Genomic DNA, 12,343 nt, shown 5'->3' on the forward strand with positions numbered 1-12,343 from the left:
TATACATAACATACACTTCACAGGTACTGTATATAATTGTTCTAAAAAACCTAAGACTACACTTCATACATAATACTTAACACCATTTGTACAGTAACATTTCACAGACACTTGATCACTGTCAGAAGGTCTACCTGTGATGAGAGGCACATGTAAACTGATGCTCACAGGCTGCCAACTGAAGCTCAAGTGTGGGCTGGCTTGCCGAGTTCTCGTGTGTGACTCTGGGCTCCTGCTAACTTAGCAACTTAGCTCAAAATTGCTGACTGCCCAAAAGTGTAATGGTTATCAGGTACCGTGCTGAGTTATGGGGGTTTACTGTACATTATTTACTGTCTAATTTCTAATTCATTCTAATAATTACATTGTGTCTTTCAGAGCATCCTCTCCTCTGGCCCAGCTTTATACAACATCAACAATGGAACATCACCACTTTGACCAGAGTGTGATGATCCTCAATTCAGCAGGGAACCAAATTCTTAGTAACTGTACTCCTGATGAATATTCAAGGGTAATTAGTGTCCTGGAGGATGCAATCCTTGCTACTGATTTGGCTGTGTATTTCAGGTAACATGGTTTAATATTTCAGCACTGTATCCTCCATAAGATGATAATTTTAGGACAACATACTTCCCTGTGAAGATATAATCATCAGTTTTCATTATTCCCAGACTCACTAATTGTCCCCATATAATGAGTATTTTTCAATCAATCTATGGCAGTATTATTACAATATTGATTCATATATTTTAGTTCACATGAAAATGTTATTAAATTTATTTTTTGTACAACTGTGCCTATTTACATTTCTTGGTAGAAAACGTGGTGGATTCTTTACTATGGTTAAAGGAAATCAGTACGACTTTATGAGAGAGGACAACAGAGCACAGCTTCGTGGCATGATGATGACTATATGTGATATCGCTGCCATTACTAAACCATGGATGATCCAGAAACAGGTGTGTTGTACTCTTCCATTTATTTGTCTGAAATTTTCACACATTATTTTTGCTGATTAGTTTCTTCTATTTCTAAAACTCTCACATTTATCGGTTGGCTGGGGATAAATTCTATACTAAATGAAATCACCCGATAAAAGTATGATCATTTTGGTTTTAATTAGAGGTGGAGGAAATGAACACTAAATGTGATAGAAACAATACCTGGCAGGAGCTATGTTTCATTTTCATCAGCATCTCTTGTGAAATGAATTTGGTAATTTCTTTTCTCTAATAATTATTATTAAATTAATTCTTTATCCTCACTTCTATAGATTTTTTCTGCCTTCCATAATTAGTTAGTACAGAATTTTAAGAGAAAACAGTTCATTAAAATGGCTTGAAAATTATAGTTAGAATAAAAAGAAACTCCAGAGTCTCAATATTTCTGGATTTGAAACTTTGTACCTGTGCTGTATTTCATTCTGGGAGCCAGTGTGTCGAACAGGGGAGTCTTAGTTTGAGTCTGGTATCGTCAATCACATTCTCTTAGAGGAGTGATTCCCAAACTGTGGGGTGTGAGGCCATGTGAAAAATACATACTGTACTGTGTATTTACTTTTTTATTATGAAGTTTTCAATAAATTGTGCAACATTAATTTATTTTCTCGGTATATTTCATTCTTTCCCATATGCACGAGATGCAGGGATAAAATAATTATGAGTTAGTTGACCTTGAAATTATATAAATATGAGTACAAAATGTAAAAATGATAAAAAGTTGATTAAATTGATTTAAAAAAATTGGGGGTGTACGGGATCTCATACCTGTATATTGCATTTGCCTATATTTTTCAGGTTGCTGAGCTTGTTGCTGGAGAGTTCTTTGAACAGGGAGACATAGAAAAAGAAGAGCTAAATATAACTCCTATTGTAAGTTGCTTTGATGATACTGTATAAATTGTAGTTTTCCTGTGTACAGTTGGCTGTCATATTTGGACACCTATTTAGACTGTAAAAACCTCGTGGAATTCAAATCGTCCAAAATTAAATACAAGTTCCTATGGAGAAAGTTTATTTGAGTCTGGTACTTTTGATGTTTGGCTAAATTTTGCTTTATTTACCCTACTTTTTGGGTGAATTACTACCTATAATAAAGCAACATCCTAATAAACCAACGAAAATAACACAGATAAAGTTAAATAAAAACTAAAAACAGAAAAAGTTTTTATGTTCTACAGCTTCAGCTAGAGTTGAACCTGATGACTTGGCAACTTCGTCATCCGAGTAAAAACACACACAACAACATTGGCTGTCCTTATGCTTTCAACTTCACCACCACTGGTGGGTAGAATTTTTGTTTTAAATTCAGAAACATTAATTAAAATATATATGAACAGTAAATAAGTGTTGCTTTCATATTCTTATGTAAAGTAATGACGATATGTTTTCACATGTGCGCACTTACATACGCGATTTCACTCTTTCCTTTACCATTAATGGGTCGCTACTTTTATTGTTCCATTTATTAACATTAAATAACATTACTTAAAACAACCATATTAATTTTTTTACATTAATTTTACTACAGCTACAACCAGGGTCTTATTTTCTTAAGTTTTATATGTAGAACCAGTCAGTCACTGGTTTTGTAAACATTAACGAAAACAATGCCGTCTCATCTCCTCGTATGGTTTAATATTCTATGTATTATTAATGAATTGTATTGCTCATTTTGCACACATAAACATTAATTCAATCAAAAAGACATACAGTAATAAACAATAATGAATCTTTTGTACATAAGAGAAATGACGCTGTTTACATGATTGTGCACGTCTCATCGTTGGCGGGCCGCTCAAACCCGTCGAAATTTGAAATTGTGTACGTAGTCTTTTTTTGTGTCCAAATAAAAAACGTCGAATTTAAAACTCTCGAAATTTGAGAACCAACTGTCCTATGTTATGAACATTTCCTGGGTAGAGAATTATTAATATATTTTAATTTGATTACTTGTCTTCAAGTTACAGAACAATTAATCATGATTTTATCCATTTACAATATAACGGCCAGTCTTATGGTTAGACGGTACCATTACTTGTTTGGTTTTAGTCATAATTATTATGTATTATTTTGCCACTTATGAATTTACTAGCCATTCAGGTGATTGGTCTATTCTTTGTTACCTTATTATGACCGTCATTGTCCAGTGTTAGTACAGGAGGAAAGCAGAGTACCTGAAGAAAATTTGCAATGTTTGGTATGGTCACACTGGTTAACACCCTTCTCACATCTGTCCCAACCTAGGGAATGAACCCAGGACACATTTTTTTTGAGAGATACACACATTATCACTGTACAGGGGGCCCCCCAAATTTGGGGGTTAGGTTCTCGAAATGGCCGCGAGTCGCCAAGAATAACCGAGAACCACAAAGTAAAATTCCGCAAACTTGGGGGGCATACTGTACTGAACCACCAACACCCTTAAGTTGTAATTTCCTTTACTTTTACTTTTTTACTTTTATCTTCTTCACCACTCATTAGCCGCTTGCGCGATCGGTCATATCTCTGTTACTTTTCTTTTTCTTTTGTCCTCTTCATCAAATGATCGGCTCGTTAGCTGCTTGGACGATCGGTCACGTCTCTGTTATGCACTGTTGGCAAGTACTGGGCATGCACTGGCTCCTGAATGTACCTGAACCTGCTCCAGTGTTGGTCAAGTCTGGTCTTGAAAGAGCTCACACTCGGTGCCGTCACAACACTTTCTGGTAGATTGTTCCAAGAGTTCACAACTCTCACTCCGAAAAATTTGCCCTCACAGTTTTCTGGACCTGCGGCTTCTTAAAATCTTGAGCTGTGACCCCTTGTGGGGCGAGCATCCGCCAGCTCCAAGTAAGGACACTCGACTGAGTAGTGCCCCTTGAGATGCTTATACACCTCAATTAGGTCTCCCCTTGCCCATCTGTAGTATTAGCTAGGCAAGTTCAGGCACTCCAATCTCTCTGGGTAGCTGAGGTGCCGAAGTGTAGGCACCAATCTGGTGGCCCTCCTTTGAACATTTTCAACCGACTGACAGTCCCTAGCATATCTCGGGGACCAGCCGGGGTGACAGTACTCCAGATGGGGAAGCACTTCACTCTTGAAGATCATTACGAGGGACGGACCGTCTAGATATCTGAACGACCTTCTTTTAAGACCCAATAATTTATTTGCCTTATTTACCTACTTCTTGCAATGGCCCGAGAACTTCAGCTCATTGTCAACATACACACCTAGGTCCTTCTCACATTCAGTCTCAAATCTGTAGAACATTTGAGACCCATGATGTACTATGTCATAAGAGCAGTTACAAGTGAAGATAAAACTCCTATCTCCTATCTTCAATTTATACAAGTTGTAATTGTACAAGTATTATAAATCCTCTCATGTAGGAAAGGAGTTTTATAGAACCCTTTAAATTTGATAATCATAAATATTAATATAACAGCAGGATTGTATAAATATAAGAAAAGGTTTCCTTGTTCTCCATAAAAGTGTAATAACAAGAATCCAATACTTTTTGCAGGATATGATGAACCGGGAGAAGAAGGACAAACTGCCAATGATGCAAGTTCTCTTTATTGACTCTATCTGTTTGCCAGTGTATGAGGTATGTACTGCACTGTATTGTTGCACTAGTATTGGAATGCTTTACAATATTTTAGATAGCAGTATTGTACAGGTAATCTCAATTTATGGAAGGATTCCATTCCAGAAAAACCTTTTTCTTAGATCAAAACTCATAAATTGAAGTTTATTTCCCTATGGACTCCCATTATAAAAACTTAAATACTTTCCTAAGAAATAATTTTATCCTTATCTGTCTTAAAATGATACAAAATTTTGTTTTTCATGAGTTTTCAGTGAACACAATGATTATAAGTCAATAATAAACATAAGAAGTGAAATAATGTACTACATGTAATCTCTCCATTAGCCAGAATCTTTGATCCCTGGAACAATCCATTACCCGGATTTTTTTATTTATTTATTTTTTTTTATTTAGCATTCCAAAGAAATATCTCCATTCTGGATATTCGAACGAATTTACTAGAGATTGCATGCATGCAAGGCATGTGGGTGGGTAGACTCAGGGTACTCGTAAGCTACGATTGGCTACTACAGTGAGTTCTGCTATAACGCGTGTTTTGACAACGCGAATTGGCTCTAACGCGATTTATGAATAGAGGAACGATATTTGTATAACGCGAACGCTTGTTTGCTGTAACTCGATTTTTGCTTACTATTTCTCCAATTTTGTGGTATTAACTGTGAATATGGTAAAGAAGAATATCTCCAAGAAGCGTTCTGGTGATCGCATTCCCAGTAATGATCGTAAAAGAAAGGCTATAACTCTTGAAGAGAAGCTCGATGTTATCTATCTCAAAATCACCCTTCTCCCCCATCAAGTTATATTCATATTTTTTCAAGGTAAAGTGTTACATTTACTGTATGATTTCATTATTAGATATGAATGTAACATTTATTTAGACTGTGCTATCCTTTGTGTTAGGCTAACTACTAAATTTTTTTCGATTTCGAGTAGTAATCTGCACCTAACCCTATTTTCTCCATAAGCCCTGATATTTCTATTACGAGAATTTCTATAACACGATGTTTTACAAGAACACGACTATCGCGTTATAGCAGAACTGACTGTACTATCATGTGACTGAATGAGATGCCAATGATTGGATGATGTATCTTGCAGCTTACCTCCTCAAACTCTAGCATCATGACACTCTTAGTTCATTATCTGCTGCCATTGTACAAGCACTTGAAGATAATGCTGTCACTGCCATTCACTCTTAGCTGTAAGGTATTGTTGTTGTTTGTACATACTTCTATTTGTGATTAGTCTTGTTGAGGCTTTCCCATAGGCACTACTTGGGTGGGTCTCCCATGGTAACACACAGTACTGTACTGAAGAAAGTTACTCACTTAATATCTTAAGGATCATCACCAATATCAGTGCTCCAGTCACTTTCATTAAGTTCTAGTTGAGCAACATTAGCCCTTAGCAATGGAATGTCTCGAGTTGATACTCTCAGGTTTTTCTAAATGAGATCACATTTTTCCATAGACTATTGTACCATGATAAAAGCCAAGATACATTATTTTTAATTTAATTGTCTTTATAAAAATGACTAGGTCCAGTAAGGGAAGCCCTGAGATGTTTGTGTCAGCACCTCAGCGTCTAACAATGCTGGAAAATAAATTACGAAAAAAAGTGAAAATAATTTTGTAACTTTGGATTTATCTCTCTCAGTAACTTCAGATTTTCATAAACCAGATCTTCATAACTTGGGGATTACCTGTACAATTGTATTTTTGTGGATGTTATACAATGATTATCAACATTTATCTCATTTATCAACCCACAGTTTAGTGAAGTGATTTATGTATTGCCATTGTCCCCGTCTCCTTACTCTCAGTAACCTACAGTAGGTTTCCTCTGTTTCTTATCATCAGGCCTTTGCTGACTTGACCCCAGAATTAAAGCCACTGCTGGATGGGGTCTTAGACAACAGAAATAATTGGCAAATGTTGGCTGAGGGTTCAGTTAACAATGACATGCCAACAAATAATAACAACAATAATAATAACAACAATAACATCAATAGTAGTGATGCTGAAACAAATACAGAAAATGCAACAACCACTGACTGAACTATTTTCACCTGAAAAGAATTTTATTTACATAGTTAGAAACGAAACAAAAATTGCCTCAAATATTGGTAATACAAAATGCAATTACGTACCGGTATTAATAGTGATTGTTACCAGTCGGATTCATTTGAGATGTGAATGGCTCTTTGAAATTGAACAATTCATAAGTCTTAAGTGCTTAAATGAAAATTAAATGAGGGGATGACAGATAACTATATTAGAATTTCACCTAAGTGTTCAAAACATCACCCTAGGTGCTAGAATAATACCAACAATGTGTGTGATATTCACCTTACACTAAGATATCTGTTCAAATTGAGAGGATGGCACATGGCCAGATGGGTGAAGAGTGAGTTCAAGAAGTTGTGTTCATTATAAGTGACTGTTTGGAGGAGTGATGGATGATTTTCATTATAATGTCATCAAGAAATGATGTGTTCACTGTAGTCTGTCATATGTAATAATGTTCATCCTCTGTGAGGTGTTGGAAGAATTGGACTGTTGAATTACTACAATTCAGTACACAAACTTTCAGTGTTTGAAATTATAGTGCAGTACTTAGTGGACAAGTTATATTCTACAAGGAAGAATCACAACTCAGAACTTTATGCAAAGTTCAGTGAAATAGAAAAAGAGACATCCTAAAGCCTGAGTTTGTGGTGCAGACATTTATCAGAAGGTGCAGATAAAATAAAAGTTATTACATAAAACAAGAAAGAATGCTGTTGATAAGTTGAATGGGTATCAGGCATGTCTTGTGATTTTTTTTTATGTATATTAAACACTTTCTCTACCACAAACCTTGGTGTGTGTGGTATACCTTTACCACAGTTTTGGTTGTCAGTAAAGACTGAGGTTAATCAGTCTTGAATATTCACTGATATCATTCAGGTATTAAAGATATGATCATATATCATGGATATATGAAGTTTTAGTTTGCCAAGTCATATTTTTAATTACTCTGTTCTTTCCTATTCATTTCTTGGCAAGCTAGTGCACAATAACAATTTCTATTAGGTTTACACAACTACTGATATTGTCAGGTTACTGTTTCTCTGAAGTCTTACAAATCAGGGCACAGGAACAAGATAATATAAGCCCATTGCACAGATCATGTACAGTATATGTTTAAGAAATAAAACAAACATAAGGATTTAAAATTTCATTATGGTTTTTATAATGAACTTCCTTGTTTAACAGTCCTAGATAATGATGGCATTGGTGTATATTTTTTATTGTACAGTACTTACTATATATATGGTACTTCACTATATTTATTTATTTTTAAAATAATTTCCATTAAGTGTTCTTAACCTTAGCAGAAAGTAAGGTAAATAATTCAGATTTTACTTTATGCATGTTTTCACATACTGTAGTTTTATGTCCAGAAGCACAAGGTGACCTAAAAATGAACATTTTAGTAACAGAATGTAAAAAATTACGAGTACAGGTTTGCATAATTATTTTTGAAAATTATTGAAAATTACAGTACTGTACAGTAATCACAATCCCCAGATAATGCATGGAAATAAGTGTTAACCCAACATTTGAATTTGGGGGCACTACTTCACGAATATTACTTATAAAGAATCAAGTAAAACGTCAAAGTTAACACATAAATATATAATTAGTGAGACATGTTTATTATAAGTTATTCTTATACAAAAATACTTTTTAAATTTGCTTCATGACAGAATAACACTTTTAGATAACTTCTTGAAGTTACATTATTCCGATGCTTGTACAAATATTTGACACAAACTTTGATGTTGTAGATTTGTGTGTTATGCAGTACGAATACCTATGATTCTCTCAGAAATTCCGTTGTTGTGTTGTACATGTCAATGCATTTTATGTTATGTGTTTTTATTCGATCCATATTTTCCCCAAGTGCCACTGCATAAAAAAAGAAAGAGCATATTTAAACATCCGGTGCTTCAAAAGGGTATCATAATTTTGGTGTCTTTAATGGTTCGTCTTCGACCCAAGAACACATTGAATGGGTTCCCTGACAGTCACTGTCTTATGGAAGGGTAGAAAACTCGACACATGTAACCCAGCAACCTGCGGAAATCAGTTGACATTCCCAGTCTTGATCATGATGAATACAATGTACCGGCAACTAATATGTAAATGATCAGAATGTAAATGATCAGAAAACCTTCATCCAAACTTCTCACTACAGTACAGTAGTCCTAAGAGCCTGAACACTGTTAATCATATCGTTGCTTGGAAAACTTTCCATTATTATTCTATTTGATGATGTCTTTCTTAATAACAAATGCAGTTTATGAGACATACTTGATAATAACATCACTATAGATTTAAAGGTCACTTTCTGAAACAAATTAAATATAATTAGCTCTATTTTTTTGCTCTATAATTAGGTTTATTTTTGCTCTATGTAAATAAGTTTTTGTTCACAATTCTGTCTAAAATTATTTTAAAAGGCTTCCTTTTACTCTGAAATTTCTCTGTTGGTATAAGCCAATTAGGGATAAGCAAACCTCAGTCCCATTAGCAAAACCTACTGGGCCCAAGGTACAATAAAGACATTAGTGTGGTGTATAAATGCACAATCACCATTTAAATTTTCATATATTTATGTCAGGGATTATTACTAAACTGTTACAAGCATGTGTTAAATCAGCAATTCAAGATAATTCAGTACAGTACTGTACTCTAGAATGAGCAGTTATTCACAAAATTTTCTTCAAATCATAAAACCAAATAAGAGACCAAACACTGAACATAACCTTTACTTTTATCCTCTTCACCACTGATCGACTCGTTAGGAGCTTGGGCGATCGGTCACGTTTCTGTTACGCACTGTTGGCAAGTACTGGACATGCACCGGCTCCTGAATGTACCTGAACCTGCTCCAGTGTTGGTCAAGTCTGGTCTTGAAAGAGCTCACACTCGGTGCCGTCACAACACCTTCTGGTAGATTGTTCCAAGAGTTCACAACTCTCACTCCGAAAAAGTTTGCCCTCACAGTTTTCTGGACCTGCGGCTTCTTCAATCTTGAGCTGTGACCCCTTGTGGGGCAAGCGTCCGCCAGCTTCAAGTAAGGACACTCGACTGAGTAGTGCCCCTTGCGATGCATATACACCTCAATTAGGTTGCCCCTTGCCCGTTTGTAGTATAAGCTAGACAAGTTCAGGCGCTCCAATCTCTCAGGGTAGTTGAGGTGCCAAAGTGCAGGCACCAGTCTGGTGGCCCTCCTTTGAACATTTTCAACCAACTGACAGTCCCTAGCATATCTCGGGGACCAGACGGGGTGACAGTACTCCAGATGGGGAAGCACTTCACTCTTGAAGATCGTTATGAGGGAAGGACCGTCTAGATATCTGAACGACCTTCTTATAAGACCCAATAATTTATTTGCCTGATTTACCTTCTTCTCGCAATGGCCCGAGAACTTCAGCTCATTGTCAACATACACACCTACGTCCTTCTCACATTCAGTTTCAAATAGTGCAGTTTCTTCATCCCGTTGGGACACATGATACGCCTCCTTACTGTTGGTACGCCCCAGGTGCATCCTCTTACACTTCGTGACATTGAATCTCAGCAGCCATTTCTTCGACCATTCTTGGAGCTTACAGAGATCCTTCTGCAGCTCTTCACAGTCTGCATGGTTCTTGATTTCCCGAAATAACTTGGCATCATCGGCAAACATTTGTATGGAGGAGGGTACAACGTTAGGCATGTCATTTATGAAACAAACAAACAACAGCGGTCCCAATACAGTGCCCTGTGGTACCCCGCTTGTGACAGGTATGGATGATGATTTCGTGCCATTAATCACAGCGCACTGCTTGCGGTCATGTAGAAAGTTTTCTATCCATGCTAGGATATTTTCCCGAATTCCACACCCTTCCAATTTGATTTTCAGCCTTTCATGGGGTACACTGTTGGAAGCCTTGGCAAAATCTAGGTATATATTGTCGATATTACCACCCTGTTCCAGAATTTGGGTCCAAATATCCAATACCTTGAGCAATTGTGTTAAGCAGGAGCGCCCCGGCATAAAACCGTGTTGGTAATCCTTTACAAGGTTGTTTCGTAGTAGATGTTCCATTGCGGCATCTCTGATAATACTCTCAAGTACTTTACATATTATGCTGGTCAGGCTCACCGGTCTATATTTGTTCGTGGATTGACGATCACCCTTCTTGAAGATAGGACTCGCATAAGCCATTTTCCAATCGCTGGGACCTTTTGTTCATCCAGGCATTTGCAGAACAGGATCTTCAGGAGCTCGGCAAACATGCACCGTGTCAGGGCCGGGACTCTTATGGACCTTTAGCTTTGACAGTTTATTTCTAATACCCTCTTCTGTGAACACAATGTGGGTCAGTGCTGTGTTGAACTGTCTGTCCTCAAACGCAGGAAGGTTAATCGCATCCTTTCTTGTGAACACTGAGGAAAAGAAGCTGTTCAATGCCTCAGCTTTATGCTGATCAGAATCTGCATAACTACCGTCTTCAAGCCTCAGGTCTGATTATCCTACTCGCGTTTTTAATTTTGACTTTGCATAGCCGTAAAACACCTTTGGGTTTGACTTGACCTCACTTGCAACCTGGCTCTGGAACTCCTTTTCAGTCCTTCTACACTCTGCCTTTGCTTGGTTTCTGGCTCTTGCATACACCCTCCTGTCCTGCTCATTGTTTGACCCAACTCACGTCTTAAATTTCTGGGTTTTCTTCTTAACTTTGTCGACCGCCGCATTGTTCATGTGTAGGGATCCCCTCGTATTCCTAAAGGCACTGGGTTTGGTCTTGTGTATATATTTATTGATCAAATGGGCCACTTACTAGTTATGATATTCAGCATTGTGTGCAAACTCCTCTCTCTTATCAAGGAACGCATCAGTATTAGTGTACATGACATTCAAACCAGAATTTGTTCTCGGTAACGTCTCTGCTCTTAGTAGTAACTACAGCCCCCCTCCATTCTCAGAAGCTGCAGCATTTGCTAAATACACTGTATTTTGCAGGGTGTGGTTAGAAATATCATTGTTTACACGGCGCTTGCCTCCTCCCGGCTGGTAGGTGGAGCTGGTGCCACCTCCCGGGTGGGGGGTAGAGCAGGTGGAGGGTGCGCTGCTGCCCCCTGGCTCTGTGTCGGCACACTTGCTTCCACTACCCTCCCCCTGAATATAACCCATGTACACCCATCCCTATTCCTCCTTGACTCCTCCCTCTTCTGTTTAAAGCCCTGCAGGAGCTTCTTGTGCTGTTCTTGTTATGGTAACACTAGTACAGTACAGTACCGGTTGGTTTAATTAAATGCTCACAGAAAAATTACTTGAATTGCAGATATAAAAATGCCTCACCACTACTTCTCAGGTTCAGTGTAACACCACTAAAGAGTGCAGGTTTTCTCCAGGTATTCTGGTTTTCTCATGTATTATCACTGGACAGTGGAGAACATCCTCATCTCAAACAATGAGGGAATTAAACATGTGGTAAATTAGTCTCAACATTAGGCTTTAAAAATACTTCTAGATGACTATAGAACAATCAGTCTGTTGTAAATCACAAATTAATCGCCACAAAAATATAATTCCGCATTGCACGTTAACTCATGACACAGTAACTGGCCAAGTTGTAGTAGAATTATGAACACAGGATATCATTCAGTGGTTAACACACATACAGTACAGTATAATATGGGCAAAAATCTCTTTT

General features: G+C 37.2%; 1 protein-coding gene across 1 annotated transcript in view; it reads left to right on the top strand.

Annotated features, from left to right (window-relative positions):
- Nucleotides 1-7,810, top strand: part of LOC121879442 (dual 3',5'-cyclic-AMP and -GMP phosphodiesterase 11-like) — a 49,583-nt gene extending 41,773 nt beyond the window's left edge. Inside the window, exons 14-18 of the mRNA XM_042386096.1 lie at nt 379-567; nt 818-959; nt 1,797-1,871; nt 4,504-4,587; nt 6,450-7,810. Coding sequence (XP_042242030.1) covers nt 379-567; nt 818-959; nt 1,797-1,871; nt 4,504-4,587; nt 6,450-6,647 — 688 coding nt within the window. The 3' untranslated portion in view covers nt 6,648-7,810. The remainder of the gene's footprint in view (nt 1-378; nt 568-817; nt 960-1,796; nt 1,872-4,503; nt 4,588-6,449) is intronic.
- The last annotated feature ends 4,533 nt before the right edge of the window (nt 7,811-12,343 follow it).

The sequence above is a fragment of the Homarus americanus genome, unplaced genomic scaffold (assembly GCF_018991925.1).
Source record: "Homarus americanus isolate GMGI-L3 unplaced genomic scaffold, GMGI_Hamer_2.0 scaffold21004, whole genome shotgun sequence".
Lineage (NCBI taxonomy): Eukaryota > Metazoa > Arthropoda > Malacostraca > Decapoda > Nephropidae > Homarus > Homarus americanus.